Source organism: Lissotriton helveticus, chromosome 3_1 (assembly GCF_964261635.1).
Source record: "Lissotriton helveticus chromosome 3_1, aLisHel1.1, whole genome shotgun sequence".
NCBI lineage: Eukaryota > Metazoa > Chordata > Amphibia > Caudata > Salamandridae > Lissotriton > Lissotriton helveticus.
In genome coordinates this window covers 1,966,847,622-1,966,873,157 of record NC_136061.1, presented here as the reverse complement: position 1 = coordinate 1,966,873,157, position 25,536 = coordinate 1,966,847,622, and the positions used below count along the sequence as shown (strand labels likewise).

Genomic DNA, 25,536 nt, shown 5'->3' with positions numbered 1-25,536 from the left:
TTTAGGGTGGCGTAGGAGGTATTTTCCCTTTACCAGTAGTTACTGGTTGTATGCTACATTTACTATTTCTGTGTTACAGTCATTATATGTTTATGTGCTAAGTGTTATACCTACAAGTGCTATTTCTAAAAAGTCCATACCCCTGACAGTGGTCCAGGTGGCCCTGTCCTGTACATAATCCCTTGTAAATCTTGCCCGTGCCTGTTGGCACATTGTAAAGTGTGTGTGTTATCTAATGTGTTTTTATTATTATAATGCAAAGGCTATTTTTGATATAACCTTGTGTGGAGTTTCCTTTGTGGTGGGCCTAGGGTGTTGTCGCTGGGGTGCGCGCGCAAACGCTTTACACGTCGCCTCCGAGATTAGCCTTGCTGCTCGCGTCACGTTACCTAGAGGGTGAGCAGGGGTTATCTTGGTGTGTGACTCCCTTGCCCTGACCTTAGAAATGGCGATCCCTGACTGACTTGGCGTGAGCCGTGGCCGGCCGGGGGTCCCGTTTCTAACATTGGCGGCAAGCGGTGCGGATTGGACTTGCGTTTGCGCTGTACCACAGTGGCGACAGGCCACATTACAAAACTCTGCAATTTTAGATAACCACATTTTGGGGATTATTGTTTTTTAGGGAAGTTCAGTTTTGCTTCTCCTGAAAGGTGTCATTTTGTAATTTCTGTCCAGTACATTTGTTCCCCGCCCTGCTTCCAGAGTTTGGTACCTGTGTCTTTATGGTCAGGTTGAGAAGTCAGGGGTGGTAGAAACTGCCTTACCAGTCCGAGGGGAGGGTGTGTGTGAATGAGTGGTGTGTTACACTGGACAGAGGAGTGCAAGTTCTCTGAGATAGGAATCTTGCTGAATTTTGTAATTGTGTACTCCTGCGTAAGCTCAGACCCCCAGGTTCCCTGTGTCAAACTCTTCTTGAGAACGTCCTGCCAAGATGGAGCTTGTCTTTGATCTCAGTGATCTAGTTTGGTACAATACGCAGGAGTTGGAAGGGTTCTGTAGAGAGAGAGACATAGGGGTGGATGGGTCAGATACCAAGTACGAACTTAGGAACTACCTGGTCCAATGGTGTAAGGTACAAAGGGATCTTGAGCGCAGTGAGGAGAGGGCCCGGGCCGCACGCCATGAGGGTGGTGAGTCTGTGGGGAGCCCTGAAAAATGTGAAGTGAATGAGGATGACAGTGATTGGGCACCAGCAGATAGTGAGGACCCCATAGATAGGGAGTCCCTTGCTGGGTCCAGTGTCAGTACCAGCGCCCCATCCCTTGTCCTGTCCCCAGAGGAGTGGTTGGATAGGAGGGAAGAGCGGGAGCATCAGCTAGCGATGGAACAGCTCAGGTTGGAGCACGCCAAGCTAGAGGCTGAAAGGGCCTTGTTCAGGGAGAAGGTAACCCTAGAGGGTAGGTTATCCCCTTAGTGCAATTTTGATTGTCTGGATTCCCCAGGGAGGGTTGAGTCCAGTGGTGGCAGCTATTTAAGTGTTAGTGTAGACAGTCCCACTCCCAGTTTCCTGAGTGTGGTGCCTGTTTCCCCAGAAGAGGAGAACAGGTTGAAGTTTAGGAACCTTAGGAAACCACCTCACCAGAGGTGGGCGTATTTTGTGGATGACTGTTCTGATGCAATGTGGGATTGGCTGAGGGCTAACTCGGACAATGAGGTGGACGAAGTGGTGAATATGTTCCTCAAAGAGCAGTTGCTCAGTGTTGTGTGTCCAGAGTTGCGCCAGCACCTGCTGAAGTTGAAATGTTTTTGTCCTTGGGACCTTGCAGAAGAAGCAGAGCGCTGGGACAGTGCGAGAGGTTCTCTGGAGTCATTAGTGAGTGATTCCAACAATAGTGGGTCAGGTGTCCTCCAGCCCAGCGTGGTGGAGGAGGGTGAGAGTAGCCCAGCTAGGTCCCAGGTTAGTGAGGAGGGTGTAGGGGCTGACTGCCTGTCTCAGTGGAGCAGGAGTGAGTGTGTGACCGAGAGTCCCCAGACGCCCGAAGCCCTGTCACAGAGCCTGGATGGTTTCTTTAGGGAACACCAGGATGGGAACCTAGGCTTGCCTGTTAGTTCACTTGAGGGAGATCTCCTAGTGTGTGGAGGACCTGGAGCATCTGTAAGCGGAGCTTCTATGGTTCTAGAGTCTGGCAGTACCGCTCCGGTAGGGAGGGTACAGGAGTCCAGCGAAAGGAGTGATTGGGGGATAGTATGTGAGTCCCCAGAAGTCCTGGAGTGCCAGGCATTGGTTCCACCAAAGGTTCTAGACCAGAGGTTGGAAGGCCAGGTTCAGGATCCGCCTGACCTGAAGGGTGGGACTACTGTAATCAGTGTCCTGACCAGTTCTTTTTCCAGAGGTACCGCCCCGGTTGGGAGGGAGCAGGACTCTGGAAGGGGGTGCAGAGGGTGGGAGAGCCCACCTCTGACCCCGGTGCAACCTGAGGGGTTAAACCCTAGGTTGGAAGGATGGTGTTTAGAGGGTACCCCTCGCAGGAGGAGGAGGAACCCAAGAAGAAGAGGTAGGGGGAGGAGAGCCTTTCTTGAGACTCCTGGTCCACCTAAGGTTGTAGACCCTAGGCTGGAGAACCAGTGGCAGTCTAGCCCTGTCTTGCAGACAGGAAGGGTGGAGAATGGCTATTATGTGCCAGGGGTTACTACCCCCCACTTTGTGAGTAGGCAGGATCCAGTGGCACCTGGGTGGCCTAGGGCCTGGTCCTGGCCGAGGGCAGCTGGAGAGTACCAGTGGGGTACCCCAGTTAGTCCCTACAGTAGTTTTAGAAGGAACCCTAGGGGTTCACCGTGGCGTAAAACAGGACGGTGTCCCTGCAGTTGTGGGCCCGCGTCCGTGTTTTATCGCCCCAAGCAGGGAAGTCCATCACGGTGGTGATTGGTCTGCCCTGCGTTTTGGCTGGAAGGGGGTTGTGTTGGACTTGGGCCTTAGGGCAGGTTCACCCCTAATCTTTTTGCTTTTATTTGTGACCCAGTGTTAGTGATTTTTGGGTCTTGGCGCACTTTTTCCCTGTGTCCCAGAGTAAAGTGCGTGCGTGTAGTATGGCTGGCCTGCCCTCCCATAGGAATGCATGGAGAATGTGTGTGTCCATATTAGTTCCTGATGTGTGGGGAGTGCAGGCTCGAGTTTCGTATGTGTGAACTCGTGAGAATGAATGCTGCGAGATGGTGTATGAGGCATGTATGTGTCTAGAAGGGAAGTGCTACTTCTGGACATTGATGTATGTGTGCAGTGAGGATACTGGAGCGTGATTGGCTGGAGCTGGCTGGCATGCCAGGCTCCAGGAAGTCTGGATGGGTCTGCCCGGTGGTGAGTGTGAGATCAGCATGAGTGATGTGTGGGAGGAGTGCACCTGGGTCCTGGATAGGCTGGGTTTTTCCCCACACAATGCTGGCTCCGCCCCCCTGTGGTTTGTCTAACGACCCAAGTCTCCCCAGTAAATGAAAGGGGTGGTTGGGCCATCAAGGGTACTCCCAAGCCAGCTGCAACTGGTTTCCCCCCACCCTGCACCCTGAAACAAAGGATTTCACAGTATAAGAAGGGGCTGTGTCCCCTTACAATTTGTTCTACTTTTGGATCCTTGCCAGAGGGGGCTGTTGCTGCTGCTGGGGCCAAGAGGACCGCCACTTGGCTTGTCTCCCTGCCTGGAGACCCAGTGAGCTGGCTCTGGCCCAGCCTTGCCCCCCTGCCTGCCTCCAGTCCCTGCTGGAGCTTTGCTTTCATGCCCCTAGCGCTTGAGAGCGCTTAAATTGCCGGCTAGCGCTGTGGAGCGCTTTATTTGACTTTCACGGCTGCCCACGCCGCATTTTTGCCGTGTGCTTTGCCCCCCTAAGCGCTGGGTGCGCCTTATTTTGATGATAGCGCTTTTGAGCGCTTTGCCAGGCATAGCGAGTGCCTACCTCGCTTTATATTTTAATTTGAGGCCGGTGCCCACCCGGCATTGTCCCGTGGTCGTGACTTCATTATCGAGGGAGCCCACCCCTCGTTTGCCCAGCAGATCACCGCCACAGCCCCGGGACCGAGCGAGTGCAGCCGCTGACGTCACCCGGAGAGCCGCGCTGTGATTGGTTACAGCTGCCGGAGGCTCGCCGGGTGACTCGCGACGTGATTGGCTGCCTGCCTGAGAGGCAGGAAGCACCCGAGGAGCCAGCGTCGTCGTTCTTTCCCCATCCCGGGCTCCGAGGAGCGAAAGGAGATCCCCGGTGCCAAGAGAGGAGACGCATCCGGAGCAAAAGACCGGTGAGTGCTGATAGACAGGAGGGGCGCCGGGACCCATTGTCGGGGTCCGCCCCCCCGTAGCACGATCCCGCACTGTGGCTTGTTTGGGAGCCACGAGGCTCCGGGGGCATGCCTTTGTTGAGCCTAGGAGGCTCCCCCCCACGGCCGCATCCCGTATTTCGAGCCTAGAGAGGCTCTGAAGGGCACATTTGATTTTAGAGTCCCCCGTGAGGGACTCCATCGTTGTGAAGGGCACAAGGGGTGATAGAGCGGTCCCACGTGGCAGCGGGTCGCTCCCCCTGGTGTCGCCCCATTTGTTTTAGAGTCCTGCGAGAGGCTCACAGCGGGCACAGTTAGTATTGAGAGCCAGAGAAGGCTCGAGGGGGCATTTGTTTATTGAGCCCTGAGAGGCTCTTGGCCCCCAGTTGTTCGTTGAGCCAGAGAAGGCTCACAGCGCCCACATTTGTTCTAGAGCCCCAGAGAGGCTCTTGGGTGCCAATCATTGTTCTTGAGCCCACGAGGCTCCAACGTTGCCCAGCTGTATTTACAACTGTCCAGCACTTAGTGGACAGTTGCTACGTTTAGGCTTGTGTTCTTGGCTGCCTGCGCAGCCTTCCCTGACATTGGACTCAGGGCATTTCAGCCCTTGCGAGGCCAGTTGGCCAGAGAGACAATTCTAGTGTTGTGCTACGTGCACCCTGCGCATTTTATGATTTACTGCTTATTTGATGCCTGCGCAAATGTTCTACCTGCACCTCTGAATGTGTTTTAATGTTTCATGTGCAATTGTTTGTTACTACCTTTGCTAAAAGTGACCTGCTTAGGTGATTCTTTATGTTTTATTCCCCTTTGCTAAAAGTGACCTGCTTAGAGGAATGTTTGTTATTACCTTTGCTAAAAGTGACCTGCTTAGGTGATTCTTTATGTTTTATTCCCCTTTGCTAAAAGTGACCTGCTTAGAGGAATGTTTGTTTTACCTTTGCTAAAAGTGACCTGCTTAGGTAATTGTTTATGGTTTATTTCCCTTTGCTAAAAGTGACCTGCTTAGAGGAATGTTGATGTGTTATTGCCTTTGCTAAATGTGACTTGCTTAGGTGATTATTTTAGGTTTCCTTCCCTTTGCTAAATGTGACTTGCTTAGGTGATAGGTTTTCCTTCCATAGGTCCTGATGATAAGGTCCTAGTTCCCTGCGGGATTTCCCTACAGTGTTTAGGGTGGCGTAGGAGGTATTTTCCCTTTACCAGTAGTTACTGGTTGTATGCTACATTTACTATTTCTGTGTTACAGTCATTATATGTTTATGTGCTAAGTGTTATACCTACAAGTGCTATTTCTAAAAAGTGCATACCCCTGACAGTGGTCCAGGTGGCCCTGTCCTGTACATAATCCCTTGTAAATCTTGCCCGTGCCTGTTGGCACATTGTAAAGTGTGTGTGTTATCTAATGTGTTTTTATTATTATAATACAAAGGCTATTTTTGATATAACCTTGTGTGGAGTTTCCTTTGTGGTGGGCCTAGGGTGTTGTCGCTGGGGTGCGCGCGCAAACGCTTTACACATCGCCTCCGAGATTAGCCTTGCTGCTCGCGTCACGTTACCTAGAGGGTGAGCAGGGGTTATCTTGGTGTGTGACTCCCTTGCCCTGACCTTAGAAATGGCGATCCCTGACTGACTTGGCGTGAGCCGTGACCGGCCGGGGGTCCCGTTTCTAACACCTGGCTTCACAATATTGGTCCAGCAGCAAACGAAAAACTTCCTAGCGGCCACCAAGAAATAACTATGAGACCTTAACATAAGGATCAATCACTAGAGCGTAGCTGTTCCTAAATAGAGTGGACCAGTACGGTCGCAAGAAGGACAGGTGACAGGAATTCTGTTGAGGAGTTTAGGTTGGAAAATATTAAAGAGGAGAATTCCTCCTTGTTAATGTAATGCCCTCACACACCCAAGTGGGTGTCGTGCTTCATCATCAGGCGTTGCTCCTCATGGGGGTGGTACTGCTGTGCCCCACGGGCCCTCCAGGACGGCTCTTTGTCTGAGATCTATTCAAGGAACGTCACAGCGGTGGGTGTGTGGGGTATGGTGCTCAGTTGGTTAAACATATCACACTGGTACCCTGGAGAGACTTTATACTCTTGACAGGGTGGTCAGGATAGGGAGTATTCTCCTTCTGTGTATTTGTAGTGCAAGTGATGGTATAACATAAAGGGAAAGAAAAGAAGTATGCTGTTCCTAGAGATGGTACAAAAGGGGGAGGTGATGGACGGAGCATCTGAACCAATCAAACACTCACACCCAATCAAAAGATCTGGGTTTAATCCATCACCGTTCTTTAGCCCACTCTGCCACCCCAGTTCAGTCATGGCAATATGCAAATCAGTCTGACCCTGTGCCTCATGGGAACAGTCCAGCCGGAACTGCCAAGCCATGCCTTCCCTGGACTGGAAACAAGCTTCCGAGGACCGGTTTCTGGCATTACAGCCGTCTTCAGCCCGGCTTGCTTGAATCCAGTGGCAAAGTGAGCAAGGGACTCACGTCTGAGGATACCCTGCCACACTTATGGCGGCCAAAGTGGTACAAAAGGGGGTGGTGATGGACGGAGCATCTGAACCAATCAAACACTCACACCCAATCAAAAGATCTGGGTTTAATCCATCACCGTTCTTTAGCCCACTCTGCCACCCCAGTTCAGTCATGGCCATATGCAAATCAGTCTGACCCTGTGCCTCATGGGAACAGTCCAGCCCGAACTGCCAAGCCATGCCTTCCCTGGACCGGAAACAAGCTTCCGAGGACCGGTTTCTGGCATTACAGCCGTCTTCAGCCCGGCTTGCTTGAATCCAGTGGCAAAGTGAGCAAGGGACTCACGTCTGAGCATACCCTGCCACACTTATGGCGGCCAAATTGGTACAAAAGGGGGTGGTGATGGACGGAGCATCTGAACCAATCAAACACTCACACCCAATCAAAAGATCTGGGTTTAATACATCACCGTTCTTTAGCCCACTCTGCCACCCCAGTTCAGTCATGGCCATATACAAATCAGTCTGACCCTGTGCCTCATGGGAACAGTCCAGCCCGAACTGCCAAGCCATGCCTTCCCTGGACCGGAAACAAGCTTCCGAGGACCGGTTCCTAGAGATGGGGTAGGATGAATATTGTGACAGGTCATGTCGGTAATGGCTGTTACCAGTAGGTGCTAAATAGGACAAGATAGTTGGTGATCATCCAGGGATAGCTCCAATAAGGAGTAAGAGCCCTCACATACCCCGAGGGGTATCATGCTTCATCATAGGGAAGCTCCTCGTTTGGCCGGCATTGCAATGGCCAACGGGCCCCAGAGGGGGCCTCTTTGCCGGATGTCTTCTCGGTTTGCCGTTGCAAAGCTAAATTAAGTTATCTGAGGGTGTCTATGTGTAGTGAGTAGAAGTGAGATCGTGTATGTGAGGTTTAAAAATGGCTCCTGGATTCTCCAGAGGCAGTTTATTCGAGGAGTACTGGGGCCATGAGCAAAAACATCACTATATAGTTGTGGAATGAGAAGGGAGAATTAAACATGTATCAGTTCCAGTGAGTTGTGCAGGGGGTCAATATGTTTCATGCCTTAATCGGTCCATAAGGATCGATGGATTTCTTCAGGACCTATTTATCCTCATCTACTCCAAGGGAGCGGCAAGTGGTGTTTAGCCAAAGGGAGCTAGGAGTCACATCCACTCAAGTCAGTATTCCACAGTAGTCCTAATATGTGATAAAAATAGGAGCCCACGGAGCACTCGCGGTGACGGTTTAGGTGCAAACGGCGCCCCTTTTTCCTCTTACAAATCGTAACGAGGAAAACGCCAGTCCCGGAGTGGCTCATGGAGCATTGAATATAAAGCTCCTAGTTTTTTCAACAGACTAAAGTAGAAACCAGTTTTTGGAGATTCATTTTGTTTCTCCTACTGCTACCTACGAGGATAGGGTGCGCCTTAGCGTGCGCATACCGTCCCGAAGGTACCCCACGATCTTGACGAATACCTGTTAATTTGACACATAGGTAGAAACATGTAGACCTTTTAATCCCACACACCATATAGTTTTTTTCACCGACAGCTCTCCTAATTGGGCAACAGGTGCCTCCTTCCTTTAACTATATCCGTTACACCCCAGAATAAATCACGTAAGTGGGCAGTTCCGGATATTTTTAATAACACTTAGTTCTTCCCTTGCACACATAAAAGAAATAAAACCAGCTCCACTGTAATCAGGTGTCGCAGCACACCTGGATGGCATTCGGCTGTCCGGGTGGGACCCCGATGATGAAGCATGTCACCAACTAGGTTGGTGAGTGAGGGGTCTTCTTAAGGACAAAGGACGTCCTTTCTTTGGATTGTGGCTAACACACAGACTCGCCTCTACTGAGGTTGGGTGTATCCCCCAGGTGTAACTCCCTTATTGTTGTTTACTGATATATCTAAGGGGACAGGGAGTCCCTCTCCTGCCTTCTTAGGCGAATACCCTTTCTCTCCTTACTGGTAATCTATAAAAATAGGAGGTACAGTTATACCTTCTGGAAAATTGTGCACCTAAAAATGTGGATTGTTCTGCCCAAGCAGAGACAGGCCAGGATGCTCGCTAGCATTGCGAGAGGAACTAATTTTAGTCCAAGTGGTTCCTAGTGTGATACCTACCCATGGCCGTCTGTCCCCAGATGTACATCCTCGGGGCCTGAATGCTGGACCTACCAAGCCCCTCATCTCTCCCTGTGAGACTATACAATAATGGTATCAGGTCAACATGTTTCACGCCTCTCGTGGTACCAATTGGATCCAGTGACGTTTCTCCAGGACCGTGCAAAAGTGTACTGGGTGTCGACGTCCCAGACCCCTTTTTCTTCACTTTATACACTTTTGCACGGTCCTGAAGAAATGCCACTGAATCCACTAAGGACCATGAGAGGCGTGAAACATGTAGACCTGATACCATTATTTTATGCCATCACTTGTACTACAAATATTCAGAAGGAGAATACTCCCTATCCTGACCATCCTGTCAAGAGTATTCCTTTTGCTTTTAGTTTTGAACCTTATTACACGGACCCCAGAATAAAGTCTCTCCAGGTACCAGTGTGATATTCTAAACCCACTAAGCACCACACCCCACACACCCGCACTCACCACTGCGACGTTCGTGGAAAAGATCTCTGACAAAGAGCCCTCTTGCAGGGCCTGTGGGAGACTGCAGCACCACCCTCACGAGGAGCAACACCCGATGATGAAGCATGACACCCGCTTGGGTGTGTGAGGGCACTTCATTAACAAGGAGGAACTCCCCCTTTAATATTTTCCAATCCACACTCCTCGACAGAGTTCCTGTCACCTGTCCTTTTTGTGTGTTTGAGACCATAACATGAGGTTCATGCTCCTATACCCAGTCAAACTCGAGGTCATATACAAATCCCAGACACTCTTCTTTGAATTGAGTTTTTACCTGGACTGACAAAAGAATCCACATTAAGCCCACACCCCACTGGGAAGGGGCGGCGTGCCCTCGGTGGAAGGGGTTGCTGCACTACTGCGGTCGACCCGGGAGGTGAACATGCGGCAGATACAAGTCTCGCTTGACCTGGAGATTCTGATAGAGAAGACCCATTGGATAATCGGACTAATATGATGAGTAGGCAGACAAAATGGCAACTGACACAGAGGACCGCCCGGCCTCAGAACAGACACTGATAAGCTGAAGGTGGGAATAAGCTCCAAACAGATTCACCCTTTGGAGCTGAACAAGGTGGAGGCACACCCAGGAGAAGAGGGTACACTTTTTACTCTTACACACACGAATCATTCTACTGCTTACTACCATGGTCACAGACTCACAATGTCACACAGATATGTATACTGGCCAGCGGATTGTAGGATCACTACCACTCAGACTCCACTTGCAATTGTGGCACCAGTACCCCACACAGTACTGGTGCTATGGCCGCATGGTCCCAACAAGACACGTAGTAAGTGAAAGAAATAGGTCAATCCATTTCCTCCTATTTCGCTTCTAAGAAGGGATTGGTAGACTCCCCGGGCACTCTTGAGGAGGCCTTTGAAAGCCATCCTCCTAGAGACACTTTTCAGTTACTCAATGGGGAGAAGCAGCGATGGGTGCAATCCATTACCCTTTCAGAATCCAGCATTTACTCCCTTTAGGCACAGAGCCGGCAAAGCTCATACCACATGGCCTGAGGGGTACTGAAGTATATCCAACATCTTTACCAATGGGGGGACCAGCAAACTACTTCACCAGCTGTTCTGTCATGTGTCACAGTTGGGCCCAGAGGGAAACACTGCCATTTTTAAATATACACAGGTTTCTTCCTAAAGTTGCCTTCAATCTCACACAATAACTTTTGCCACACATTTGCAACCATGACAGTGCGGATTAGTTTCTAATAAACTATACTTGCTTACAAACCAACTTCACAAGAACACTATTATGATACCTTGACACATCATGTACAAGGTTAATGCTACACTGTGCAAATGTGATTATTTGTTTCATACATAAGGTGACAGAGCTATCATTAACAAATAAACAATGAGGGCCTGACCAAGATCTCGCCCCAAGGCAAGGATGCCTTTTGTTATATGTAAACATCAGTTTCCGGGTGTTGGCAGAGGAATGCATTGCTATCATTTGCGAGGTCTCAATATGCTGATACTTCAGCCCAGCAGCCTGCTGATATCTCTGAGGGGAGTCCAGCTCGTGACCAAGATGGGAACCTACATTCTTACCCTTCAGGTAACAGAGGTTGGATCACCCAGTACTGGGATTCATGGCAGAACACACGCCCATGCCCTAAACACTTAGGTTAAGAGACGCATTGTAGGTGTACGCCAGATTTTTATATTAATGTATATCCTTGCATATATACATTGTTTTAACACTATGGTGGAACTTTTCATTCTGTTCACTGTCCTAATACTTCTAATAACTTTCATTTGGTTCTGTCTATTGATCATTGCAGCACATATATTTTATCCAAGTATCTCGTTGGTTCAATAAATATTGAAAACATCCCATTATTTATTCCTTGTAAATTTCTCTGACCGAAAGGGAGCATTAGTGACTGAGCAACAGTGTTTTAAATCTGTTACCACAATTCCTGGCTGATGAGGGTTGTCATGTTCAGTGGTTACCAGAATCATTTGTTACGCACCTAGGGTTGGGTTGGCTTATGGTGGCACTGTGTGCTAGCTAGCCTGTAGGACAACGTATCCTGAGGTGGTACATTGAATCAGTCTGGCACCATCCCAATGATTATGCTGTCCACAAACGCGCAGTTTCTACCGTAGAGTGGAAACTACATGACAGTGCTCAAACACTGATTCCGTACATCACAGACTGAACGGTTGGAAAATTATCGACACCAGACTAATTGCCCAACAATTTGCATCGTACTACCAAAGGCTATTTCCCAGAGAAACGTTGTGTTGACAGAACAAATAGAGGAGTTTATTTCCAACCTCTCCCTACTGTGTCTCTCGACAAGTGAATGGGCCTCCCTGGAGCTATCACAGGCCCTGAACCAACTTACACCAGGGAAGACCACCAACCTAAATGGCCGCACAGCCGAATTCTTAAAAAATGTATGAATAAACTGAAGGACCCTTTGGCCAACTTCCTCCAGACTACCGGAAAGCCAAAATAGCGGTCATCCCGAGCCCAGTCATGGGACAGGTGTTCGTCGTATCACCTTACATCATTGCTTAACTTACAGGTTAAAATATTTGCCAAATCATTAGCTGACAGGCTACTGAGGGTGAGCCCCACACTGTTACACCCAGACCAATCTGGTTTTATGCCCACAGAGCCACCAGGCACAATATTAGGCGACCTCAGAACTTACTGGCTTGGGTGCAAAATCTGGAGAGACAAGCAGTGGTCTTCCTAGCCTACATGCAGAAGGCCTTTGATTTGGTATGCTAGACATATGTATTTGCCTTTCTGTGCCACCTAAACTTCGGGGTCAGGTTTATCGCCTATGTCTGGATATTATACACTGATCTTACAGCAGTGGTGAGAGTGGGGATTGATTGCTCAGAAACATTCTTGATATAAAGTGGCACAAGATAGGACTGCCCCCTGTCCCTTCTCCTATCTGTTATTGCTGTGGACCCCTGCGGTGTGGCTCTGGATGGATGCCCAGGTACAGGGGTTCGAATGGGGAGAAGGAGTCTCAGAGAGAGTGGCATTATATGCAGATGATTTCCTGATCTTCCTTATGGACTCCGAGGTTACAGGCCCAAGAGCATTACAGATCCTTAAGTGTTTGGTCAGACTACAGTCAGACTACAGGCCTACATCTCAACGCGGCTAAGTCCCCGGTGTTCCCAGCTAACTCCTCGGGAAGATGGCGGACCTTCAGGTGGTCCACCAGAAGTCCAAATACCTTGGGGTGTATATCACTTTGGACACAGGGGTGGCTTGGGAATGCAACACTCAGCCACTCATGGAGAGGCTGGCCTCCGACACCAAAATGTGGTCCCCGCTGCCTTTGTCGCTACTAGGCTGGTCTGCCATTCTTAAGATGGTGTCCCTGCTGAGAATTATACATCAGCTATAGAACTACCCCAATGGAGTTATGTGCTCCCTTTTCGAGAAACTTAACTTCCTGTAGGACAAATGCTTCCAATTTACATACTTAGGGGGCATTGCCACTGCAAACGTTGAACACTACTAGGTGGTATCACATCTACTGCTCATTAATGAGTGGCGGAGTGATACCCAAGGGCAACCCAGCAAACACCTTAAAGTAGCGGATCTTTGGGGGCATCCCATTCCATTTCCTCCTATATGGACGGGGACGGCTCAAACTCCCGCCTGCGACAGCAGTGGTGGTAAAGCTGTGGTAATCCAACCTGATGCAGATGAGGTGGGAGGGCAGACTCACGAAACATACACCAATGTGTGGAGGGACTTTGCTGTGACAAGTGGCGGCGCTTGGAGGGTTTCTGACAACGGGACCTTATAGGCATCACCACATTGGGGGACGTAATGGAGAGAACTACCCTTAAATCATTCCAAGCCCTACAGACAGAATACACCTCAAATGAACGCACTTTTTCTGATACCTGTAGCTCCAACATGCGCCATACATTACAGAGCAGGAGAAATTCCCCAAATTCAACCCGCTAGAGGGCAAACTACTTATGGGCAAGTTGGGAAACTATAAACTGACGACCCCTTCAGCATGCTATGCTGGGACGCGGGGGAACTCACGGATGAGAAATGAACAGAGGCCAGAGAGTCGCCCGTAGCTCAGCCATAGCGGCTAGACTTGGCCTGATACAAATAAAGTATCTCCACAGAGTGTACCTCACCAGACAGAGGTTGAGGGATGAGGGTGATCACTTTCTCCTCCTGCCTCTGATCTCATGCCTATGAGGTGGCCTTCCTTCACACGGTCAGGGGCTGTGACAGGCTGAAACTGTTTTGGAAGAAAGTCCGCTCTTGCCTCAACTCTGTCCTGGGCTGGAGGGACCCAATCAACCCTAAATTGGTCCTACTTCACACAAGTGAAGACCTTGACAGTAATAGATACGAGTTGGCGCTACTCCAGCTGGGGCTTTTAATCAATCACCAAATGGGACGTAGCCCAGCATTGGAAGGACATAGGTCCCCCACCGATTGTGGAGTGGAAAAAGGGCATTGATGACTATGAGTATGGTGAGATCTGTATATGTGGCCAGTGGCTGCCGTAGGAAATATGGCAAGATCTGGCAGACATGGGCTGATTACCAGGGAATATGCTTGGAATCGATACGTTCCATGGCTGAGACACAAGACAAAGAAATCAGGAACTATAAGAAACACCTGTGATACGGAGAACACTCATAGGCCCCTGCTTAACAGGAGACACTCGGACGGGGAGGGATGGCTTTAGGGGTGGAGGTGGGGATTGGGGAGGTGGGGGAAACAATGCCTGACCACCGTGGCTTGTTTACTTCGTTATCTAATGTAATGAAAACACCTAAAGAGATGATGCAGATTGCTATTGTACAACCAGTCAACATCGATAAAAAAATATGTTAAAGAAAACATGGGCTCCAATACAGGGGAATCCATACACTCCTAAAGACATCATAAAGCATGTGAGATACTGCGATTTTGGATGCAGTGAGATAAAAAGTCCAGTGTAGTGAATCAATTCTGGTGACTCAGGTTTTTAAGAGTTTATGCACTGTTAGTCACTAGATGTTTAATCATCCGTATTTTTTTGTTTAGGTTGAAGACATTGACACTCATTCTCATTTCCCAGCAACATCTAGGGCCAAAATGATCAGAACTAAATATTCAAGGGTTCATTTTCTTCTATTGCACTCATCACACACAACCTGTTTAGGTCCACCATCAAAAGTCATTAGTCAGTTCTTCACTAGTACTCTTTCTAGCTATGTCACTGACATCACCATACTTGAGAATATTCAAACGGCAGAACCCTCTCACCTTGCCTAACTACATGTTGAATACCTACTGGAAAAGTTTCTTTGCATTTTCACTCGTAACTTTTAACCCTTAGAATTGACTTAGAACACTCAAATGTCTATGTCTATGTACTGTTTCTTGTTAAGCGCATATATAACCCTAGGGTCTCAGAGCGCTTTGCAGAGACTCAGGAACAGACAGAAAAAGATGGCTGGGAATAGGACAGGTTAAAATAGCCAGGTCTTAAGGGATTTACAAAACTTTTTATGATCTGTCACGATTCGTAGGTGCAGTGGCAGGGAGTTCCAGAGAGTGGGGGCTAATTTCGAAAAGGATTTACTGCCATACTTGACTGTTCGAACCTTCGGGATTATTAGTAGGTATTTGCTTGCAGAACGAAGTGTCCTTGGTGGCTGATACTTCTTCAGTTTATTTGCCAAGTACTGGGGGCCCTGTCCATTTAGGGTTTTATGAACAAGACAGCAAATTTTAAAATCTATTTGCTTCTTGATTGGCAGCCAATGGAGAGTCCTCAGGCTAGGTGCAGAAGGAAAACGGGCAGGAAGGTTCAAGACCAGTCTAGCTGCTGTATTCTGCAGAACCTGTAGAACCAAGAAGTTCTTTATTTATGGATGCCAATAGAGCATTTCCATAATCCAGGCGATTGAAAATCAGACCCTGAATCAATGGCAGACGGGAAAGCAGTGGGACCCATTTGAAAATGTTACTAAGTGCGTGCATTAGCCCATAACAAGTATGTTTTACTAGATTGACATGATCACGCATGGAAAGTTGATTGTCAATCATTACGCCGAGATTACAGGCTGTTACTTTCGGAAGGGGGCAGGTACCTAAGGTAGGAGGCCACCTATCGGTTGTCCACAGCGTCTGTGCATTACCAAAGAGAACAACATCAGTTTTATTTGTGTTTAGCTGGAGGTTGTTTGTTAACATTCAGTTGTTTATTTCCAGCATGCATTGCCCAAATCTGTGTTTAGTATTAACGACATCAGGTCCAAGAGTAATTAACAGTTGCGTATCATCGGCGTACGACAATGTGTCGAAGCCGTGATCCTTGATAATTTTAGCCAGGGGGGATACATATAGATGAAAGAGCGTAGGGCTCAAAATGGATCCCTGGGGGGACGCCCCTGTTAACGGGTTAGCTCTTGGATGTGAAAGCCCCAATTTGGACTCGGGAAGTACCGTCACTCAAATAACTACTGAACCAGACCAGTAAGGGGCCTCCGACACCCGCCTCTCTCAGGCGCTCCAAAAGGATGGAAAGGGAGATGGTGTTGAAGGTGGCCGACAGATCTAACAACACTAAGAAGGCTGATCTTCGATTGTCCAAAGAGAGTCTGATGCTATCCACCACTTCAAGTAGGGCTGTTTCGGTGCTGTGAAAAGCTCAAAACCCCGACTGAGAGGGATCCAGCACTTTATTTTTTTCCAGATGTTTAATTAGTTGACCATTTATCAATGACACTTGGATTTTACCAAACAAAGGGAGAAGAGATATTGGTCGGTAATTGTTTGGTTGTTCAGGATCTGAATTGGGTTTCTTTAGAATGGGTCTAACTATGGCCTCCTTCCACCTTGTGGGTACCAACAAATGTAATAGTGAAAGGTTGAAGAGCCTAGTTAGACTAGGGGTGATAGCTGGACTCATTTTTAATAGAACCCGGGAAGATAGGGAAGATACTGTGTCAGTGGGAGAGCCTGATTTTACCCTCGCATACTTTGCGAAGTTTGCGCTACTTCGCACTATGCGAACTGCACATAGCACAGTGAAAACACGCGTAGTGTAGCGTAGTGCAGCGGTCATTTTTTGCTTGCTCGCGGTCCTCAACGTCAAGTTGGCGACTGCAAGCAAGCAAAATGACATCCCGGCGTGACTTTTTCCACGTTCGCGATCAGCAACATCAAGTTGCAGATCGCGAGCGTGGAAAATAAACCTCCCGGCGAGATTCTCAATGCGGGGATGTCAGGTTTCTCATTGAGAGTGGTCGCGTATGCTCGCGACCGCTCGCGATGAGAAACTACCAGTCCGCGTCGAGTAAAAATCTACTCGAGCGGCAGAAAACTACAGCTCGCACTGGGCAAGATGCTGTTTACAATGATTGCACAGTCCCGGATGCTTATCCGCACTGTGTAATCATTGAAAACCGCATCTTTCACAGTGCGAACAGGGTACTACGCAGTTCGCCTAGTGCTACGCGTAGCACGCGTAGTGCGAAGTGCAATATTGATTCTGATACAGAATATGTTTGGCAGGAGGATGTGGCTGGTATATTAAATTTCAACGGATAGTTGTCAGTCCACAGAACAGGCAGAGGTGAGTCAACTGTTATGTTAGGGGAAATTGTAAATAAAATGTCTAGAGTGAGGTCAGCTGTATGGGTGGGACCATTCACTGTTTGTTTGAGCCCTAGGGTACTTAGACTAGAGATGAGATCAATTGAATGTGGATCATTAGGAAGGTCAATATGACAGTCAAAATCTCCCAACAGAAGAAAATTATCAGTTGTTAGCACGTGGGGAGCGATTATCTCCGTGAGGCGACTGAAAAAGTGAACTTTGCTGCCTGGAGGGTGGCAGAGTATGGTCCCTTTCCATGGTCCCTTGGATAGGCTATTAATTTTGAAAATGCCAATTTCTACCCAGTCTGTGCTGAGAGAATCAATGAAGGTGAATTTGATATTAGCTCTAAATGCGATAGCTAGTCCTCCACCCCTCGTGTCCTTTCTGTCCACTCTACTCAACTGGTAGTCCTGGGGAAAGGCTAGAGAAATATCTGTGGTAGAGAATTCTTGAAACCAGGTCTCCGTTATAAAGAAGATGTCTGGCTTCTCAAAGTCAAGTTGAGTCCAGATTTCTAAGGCATGTTTGGGGAGGGATTGAGCGCTACAATATAACCCTGTAATATTTTTAAGATTAGGCTTATGGATGTTTGTGACTGGCCTGTTTTGACCCGTTAAGATAAGGGGTATGCTAACATGACTCCTTCTGGTTTCAGGTATGTGAGGGAGGTTAATATTTTGTTCAGAGGGGGAGAGTTGTTCAGAGAATAGAGCTGCTTATTTGTATATCGTATGATGTCCATCGATATGAGGATCACCAAATGTATGCAGATAAGAAAAATAAACAGTGAAATGTAACGGGCAGCGTCACAGTCGGCGGCCAGGTGTGGACGGGTGCAGATGGGCTTGCCTTTGGCGCACCTTCGGCGTGCGTCCATTACGCGTCCAGACTGCACCCCTGCTTATGAGCCGGTGGGAGTGGGCGGGAGAGATCAGCAGCAACTAGACTGCTAACCTCAAGATGTGGCAGGAAGAATGGCTGGCGGTACCTCGTCCCTACCCTCAAACGGCACTCGCCGCGGCGGACATTTAAAGGAAAAACTCAATCCATTGAGCAATATCCATGGCGAATTGAAGATTTGGATTCTCAACTGTCCACAATCGTTCTTGTAGCTTAGAATTAAAGGCATGCAGCATTGATTATTCTCTCGGGTATTCTTCTTCCACATCTGTCAATGTGCACAGCACAAGCCACTCTTTCATCTTCTGAGTCACTTGTATTCTTGAGAACAATTTGTGTCTTTTAAGAGTATTTGTGTTTTTTCTCAAATACTTTTTAAGCTTCAACAAATCTTCCCAATTTTGGCAGAGGCTGAAAAATTCTCAAACAATGAAAAAGTGTGCCTTATTTGTATTAATACGCAAACCTGTCCATGCTTGCCATCAGCATGTAAATAATAAATACAATTTCATTGTTCCAATAATGAAAAACAGAGGATTATAGTTACTCAGGGTTTTCACTTATTGTTATTATGAATCATCCCATGGCACTGTGATGAAACTACTCCGAGTGCTCCACTGGGCCTGATCTGGCCCTTGCTAAGAATTGGCACATGTTTCTTTTCTCTGCATATATTGTTGTTAGCTGCACCTTTCTGGTTACCCTGAGGAAGGGCCATGTTGGACCCGACACTAGGATCGATAATATGCCAACAAGGCCAGGGATACGTCCCTCCATTTATGGAAAATGTGACAGAAGGCGCTTACATTTTGCATTATTAGCTGCTATAGCATCAGCCCATTGCACAAGTGTCTCCCTTTGCAGCAGTCGTTGACTCACAAAGAGGACCACTGTAAACCATTATTATAAATATTGCTTGCGTTTCACTTAATAATGTGTATATATGTCTTTCATTGTATTAGTAAAGTAAAGCATGTTTCTTCGGGGCTCTGCACTACACAGTATGTGATGAAAGCAAGTTGTGTCCATTAGTTCTGAGGACAAAAAACACATTTCTGAAGGCAAACAGCAGAAATACAGCCTCAGTCTAGAAAGTGCCGGGTTCCCTCAGCATGGCATGGATCTGCTCTCTCTCAACTGGAGCTCAGCTCTTATGATGGGAGCTTAGCCCAGAAAAGTAACCTTTATTCATGTTTAAAATGACGCTCATCAAATATTTTCTTTACTTGTAGCATATTCGACCGTACAACCTCTTAATGCTTTTGGTTCATAAAAGAACTAACTGATGTTAGCCTTCTGCAAAGGACAGCAGAAAGAATTTCTTAGAGAGCTGCAATCACAAACTGAGAGCTTAATTTAGAGATTGATGGAAATGGAAAATCATCTAGATTCTGAAAAAAAACTCTTAAATAAGGAGTGAGATGCACTTGATACATTTCTTCCATCCTTATATTTCTGTCAGGAGGAAATTTGGTAACTGAAGTCTCTTCTGCAGTTAACTTTTCTTCAAAGAATTTAAAGATTTTCCTTTACTGCAAAATTCTAACTCAGGTCCTAATTCACCAAAGGTGACTGAGTTCATAAAACCCATAGGGGCAGCTCCTCCGCAATGGCGAGGAGCGTCACCCCACTGGCTCAGAGCCAGAGCTGAAATATATAACAATATTTTAACATCATTTTATTTTTCAGCTGCTGGCTCTGAGCCAGCGCTATAGGGAGGGGCTGGTCAGGGCCATGTGAGGAGTCGTTGGTGCATTTATAAGTGCACCTGTGTGTTTGGCCGGCCGTCTTAGGCCGCCCAAAAACACAGGCGAACTTAGGTTTCTACAACCCGGCTGCATTGCACAGCTGGGTTGGAGAAACTACACAGACTCCTGTGCCTGAGAGGAGAATCAAACTGGCCTGTTCAGGCCAATCCCTGCGCTGCTCTCATACAATGAGAGCAGCACGGGGATTACACAGTAAGTCTGTAATGACGTGTTTTATGCAGAAGCAAGTTGTGTTCAGGTAGAACAGCTTCCCCATAACCTGCAGAGATACTCCTCTGCTTGTCATGTAACCATGACCTTAGATGCTTTCAGATTCCTCATATAATAATCTCTCCCTGTCCTGCATTTAACTTCAAACTGCATCAAGTCATGCTCCACTGGCATCAAGGAAAAAAGATCAATGTATATCCGTATGCCTTCAGTGGTAGTTGTATAGTGTGAAACTTGTTGGAGAACAGTGGGGTAAAAAACATCATGCAGAGTCTAGGATATAATCCAAGATTCCTTAAAGTGCGTCAGATTGTAAATAGGATCCTAATGTGTAGGGTGGTGGTATTCTTTGAAGAGATTTGTTTTCAATTATTTTCTGAATTTCAGGAGCAAACAGATAGTCAGATAGTGCTGTGTATCATCTTTATATGCATGGATCTGAGGCCCTGACTATATATAGGCTCTAATAACGGGGCCATAAACATACTGAAAAGAATGAGAGGTAATGGGAAAATATACTTTGCATTTTCGCACTATATGTATGGGCCTACCTGTACTAACACACAGAGTGTTTCTGGTTAACAATCAATGACCATTTGGAATTATCACTTATAAGAGATTCTCCAACTAACCTTCTCTTCGGAAATTCACCTTGGCAGAATATGTCTTGTTGCTGCTCTTGGGCATAGTGAAGGTAATAGTTGAATACTTTTCCTTCTTGATTTTCAATATAGTGTTTCCATCTGGGCAAAGACCAGGGATGCTGAACTTCCCCAGACTGTCCGACTCCGCCATATGCTTAAGTTGTTGGGCCTGGAGATAGACAATGGCCCCCTCTGCTGGCGCCCCATCCGGAAGGTAGACCGCCCCGTTTAGCTGGTACCCTTCACATAGGCATGAATCACAATCGGCATTCAATTGGCCCATTGTGCAGGTCAAGTTGCAGGCTGAAAGAGAAAGTCAGGTGTAATCAAAAGGATTCTGTAAAGCAGAGTTCATAAAACATCATACAGCACTATGTGGGTCACTTTCATGGACCTTGTGGGGTTTTCAGAGCCGGAACTTCCATTGGTTGTATGTATATGTGATACCTTTAATTGAAGCTAGTTGAGAAGCTGGTTTTGGCATCAACTCACTAGGAAAAGGATGCAATCTAATAGTTAAATCCTCATCTCTGATTTGTTTCCTAATCCTCTCTTCCCCCCTTGACCAAGAGATGTCAGCCTTGGTAAACCCCTTCATCTACCCTGGCTTCTCTTGCCATTCCTGTAAGGACTTGGATCATTTGGAAGAAAGGTTTAAGGGATTAGTTTGGTCCTCAATACTTTCTTTTCTTCAAACAACATTTAATTGGTATGCAATGTTTCATTCAACTATATAAAGTCATGAAAACAAACATATTGGGTGAGCATATTGGGTGAGCACAAACGCACCAGAAAAGCAACACATTGGTCCTGAAAGGCCAAAGATTTCCCATAACTGTTGGTTGTTGTCACATTTCTTCTCCATGCACATTTTAATTCAGTTTGTAATAATGCATTCACTTTCCCCACACTCTCCCAGATTTCTTCTGTCACCCACTTGCTTCAAATATTATTTACGGCCCCCATAACCCAGTCCGTATTTACACACGATATCTAGAATCTCAGTACTTCATATGTGTCCAACACTTTTTCCAGATCCGTATGCGCTAATGCGAGCCCCAGGTTTCAAGCAGTATTCTGGGGTAGGTTTGTTACTGATATCCCCAGTATTACTCTTCTACCTGCCTTGGGTATTGATAACACAGTGACCGCCTGGATAGTGATGAATATTGATAAGTAAAAGCTATGACTTTTAGGGCATAATCAAATAGTTTCGAATAGAGAACCTTAAATGTTGCATCTCTACAGATGCATTTTGTAGAGGAATGTGCGTGTCCAATATACCCTGTGTAGGTTTGAAATTGCAGAAGGCGAAAACCAGACCTAACTGTAATGTCCCTAGAATGCATAAACCCTTCTTCCCAATCGGAGGCTTCCAGAGTGCCCATGTTACTCTTCCATCACAGGGTACCTTTATTATCATTCCGCCTGGTTACAGTCATAAAGAGTGTGGTTGCTCTGTCCCCAGACAACCCTCTTACACCTCAGTTCGATTTCAACCTTAGTCCTACTACTAGTTAAGGCTTTCCTATATGGCCTCTCCTTCCCACTGACACATCAGGCTGGTTTCTGCCTGAGCCCAACAAAAAGGTATTGCAAGATTTATTTTTAAGTTCATTTTGTATTGTATTTATGCATCACTGGTGGCCTACCTGGCAATGCAGTCTTTTGCCCTCTCCAAACATGGGCTTGGCTCGGGAATGGAGCTAGGTGTAGGCAGTGGGCTTCATGCAGTGTGAGAGAGCATCCTTGTTAGAATCCCGGTCCCTGCGTGCCAATCAAATTAAGTGCACATGGAGATAAAAGCAAACAGCTAGGGGAGTCTAGTTTTAGTTAATTAGCACTCATGAGACTCTTTTTTTCTTCACCCTTTATAACATGCCAAGAGCAGTTGCTCATAGGCTGCAGACTCCCTTCCTGGCAATATTTCCTTCGTTTGTAAAATGGGGATTTCTGGGGATGGCATCCACAAGATGTCAGCCCCCGGGGTTCTCTGGACGAGTGGCGATATTTATTTACTTTTAGTTAAAGGTGCAATAAACAAGGAGGGAGTCTGGCACTATAGCTAGAATCCCCTAGGATTTCTACCTGGAACGCAATTGCATGTCAGGCGAGGCGCGCACTGAGTAAGAGAATTTCAACACATTTCCATCCATACATACACATATATAAAACCATGCGGCCAAACAAATATCAAAGACTAGATCGCACTTAAATGTACAACGAAGCAAAAGAAGAAAAACATACTATAACAATGCTAGGTTACCTGAAAACACAATCCCACAATAAAGGACCTCAATCCAAAGAAAAATAAAAAATAAATCAGACTATCAAGTGTTTACCCACCAGACAATCATCATCATTCCAGACTGGTGCTCGCCAGGGCCCTCTCATTACCCCTGCTGTCTTTCCCATTCTCAACGCCTTCTCTTTTTCACTGTCCACTTTTTCTCTCAACAAATAATCCGACATCTTCACTACTTTCTTGTAATTCCACACATTACCACCATGCAACAGTACCGTGTAGGGATACACTTTCTTTACCTGTAAGAAATCTGAAAATGTTGCCAAACCTTTGTCCTCCTTCCATCCTCTCTTCACGGGCAACTATTCTCCTACCACAGAGTTCTGACTGACACCTGTCAATACACCCAACAAATGCCAAAGAGAAAAGTAGGTGTACTATGAAAGAACCAAAAGGGGATCCTTAATCATAGATTGGATTCCCATCAATTACCTTGGTGATCAGTATCATCATCTGGGTATTCTCCCAAACAACCGATATACCTCTTGATCATAGAGGCTATCTCCTTCGGAACAACCTCTCAAGTGGGTCAAGAAAGGAGATCCAGGAAAAAGGAAGAACTATTCCTATGTTCTTCAAAGGTGATCACAGATGGTTTTGCAAGTAACCATGAGAATAGTGCAGTGCAGAAACAGTGAGTACAAGGTTAAAAGAGAATTGATAAGAGAGAAACAGTCTTTATTATAGATATCCCTTATCATTATCAATAAAAACAGTGCAAAAAGCAGAGTTCACAAATAACTGATTACTATTAAGGTCACCATGTTTCAGCCATTGGGGTAAAAATGCCCGAGGCTTTCTTCAGGACCTGTCTATATTAATAGATTGCTACTGCATCAAAAACAAAATGTGATCTAAATAGTGTTAAGTGTAAAATGAAAAAGTTTTATGACAAATTGTCTTGGTTGGAATTAATACAACCTTTCTCTACAGATCCTCCACTTAAGGGATGCAGATGGCACCAGTCTTGATCGGGGAATGGACCTCACCTCTCCTGGTACCTCATGCAGGACTACGAGGCCCTGCTCTGTCAGTCGTTGCCTCTGACGGTGCCTGAGTCAGGGATGGAGGTCCCCACTTTAATGTGCATTTGATATGAATTATTTGGGAGAGAGAACTGTGGCAGGTCGTTAAAATATCCCTCTGACCCTAATTCTCTTGGTGTTTATTCAATACACCCAACACACCATCAGCAGAACTCCTATTTTCCACTCTCTTGGATATCACATCTCTTGCTTTCCTTCATCACATAACTTCAAAAGGTTCTTTTCCCCTTATACTGTTAGGTGTGGTGCAGTACTACCACACCAATTTCCTTACGGCGCACCTCCACTGGTTACCTTGACAACGCCAATTGTAAACCCTCCTTGAGAGTTCTATTCCACCTCTCAACAAGACCATTAATCTGGGGGTAATACAACATTGATCTTACGTATTCCACACCCTTGATTTTTTAAAAAGTCCCTTACTTCATGGGAGACAAACTGTACCCCATTGTCAGTAACCACGCATTCTGGTATTCACTCCTTGTCTCATAACTTTTTCAAAAACCCTACAACACCCCTCATGGTCATTTGATCAATAGATTTGACTACTTGTCATCTTGAAAAATAGTCGATGACGACTAAAGCATACTCGGGACATGTCCCCTCCCGAGCACTCTATAAGGGCCAGAGATATCCAACTCAATATTTTTCCATGGAGCATCTTTCTTGTCACTCTCCACAGGCAGGTAATCCACCATTCTTTGGGACTTATCACTCCAGGCACACTGCACACATTCACTAACTGCTCTCTCCACATCTTTATCTAACCCTTACCACCAATATTTCGTCCTTATTCTACTCTTGGTAGCACACATGCCAGTGTGACCTTCATGCGCTAACTTGAGTATATGGCTCCTTAATGCTCCGGCACAACTAATAATTCTCCTTTCAAAATTACCTCCCTGACGACAGCTAACTCCACACTCACACACCGGAAAAATTCCGCTCCATCTGATGCCCTCCCTTTCATTGACCATCCTCCTGACATGTAAACTTTGACCTCCTGTAATATGCCATCTTCCTTAACCACCTGTACCCACATACCATAAGATATTCGTCCCTCCCTGAGTACAGTTACCCCTGCTACCAGCCACTCCTCCTCACTTTCACCTACCTCAGCAGGATTGTCAACTGGTAATCTGGACAGGCAGTCTCCCACTACATTCTTATTCCCACTAACATAGTCTATCCTGAAAGTGAACTCCAACATTTTTAAAACCCAACATGTAATTCTAGTTGAAGCTTGTCATGTCCCTTTTTTGGTGAAAACTCTACCAACGGGCAATGATCAGTATGACTTATGAAATCTGTATCCCACACAAACTTCCTGAAGTGATTTACTCTCCACCGGCAAGCCAATCCTTAGTTTTCAAATGTGGAGTACGATAGCTCTGCCCCCTTACAGGTTGTGAAGTGTATACAATGGCCACCCCTGTACCATCCACATACTGCATTAAAACTGCCCCTAAACCACCTCTACTAGCATCAGTACAAATTATGTTTTTGTTGTGCATGTCAAAAGGTTTTAAAGCCAGAGCCAAAGCTTTACACTTTTTCAGCAGCATAAACTAAATTTTGCATTCTTCACTCCACTTGAACTTGACATTCTGTACCATCCACTACTGCATGTTTT

At 46.7% G+C, this 25,536-nt stretch overlaps 1 protein-coding gene across 2 annotated transcripts in view; it reads right to left on the bottom strand.

Moving 5' to 3' along the window:
* Nucleotides 1-25,536, bottom strand: part of CILP (cartilage intermediate layer protein) — a 155,689-nt gene that overhangs the window by 15,806 nt on the left and 114,347 nt on the right. For both annotated transcript variants that reach the window (XM_078683073.1, XM_078683074.1), the window contains exon 6: nucleotides 20,541-20,855. In XM_078683073.1, the coding sequence (XP_078539199.1) occupies nucleotides 20,541-20,855 (315 nt within the window). The remainder of the gene's footprint in view (nucleotides 1-20,540; nucleotides 20,856-25,536) is intronic.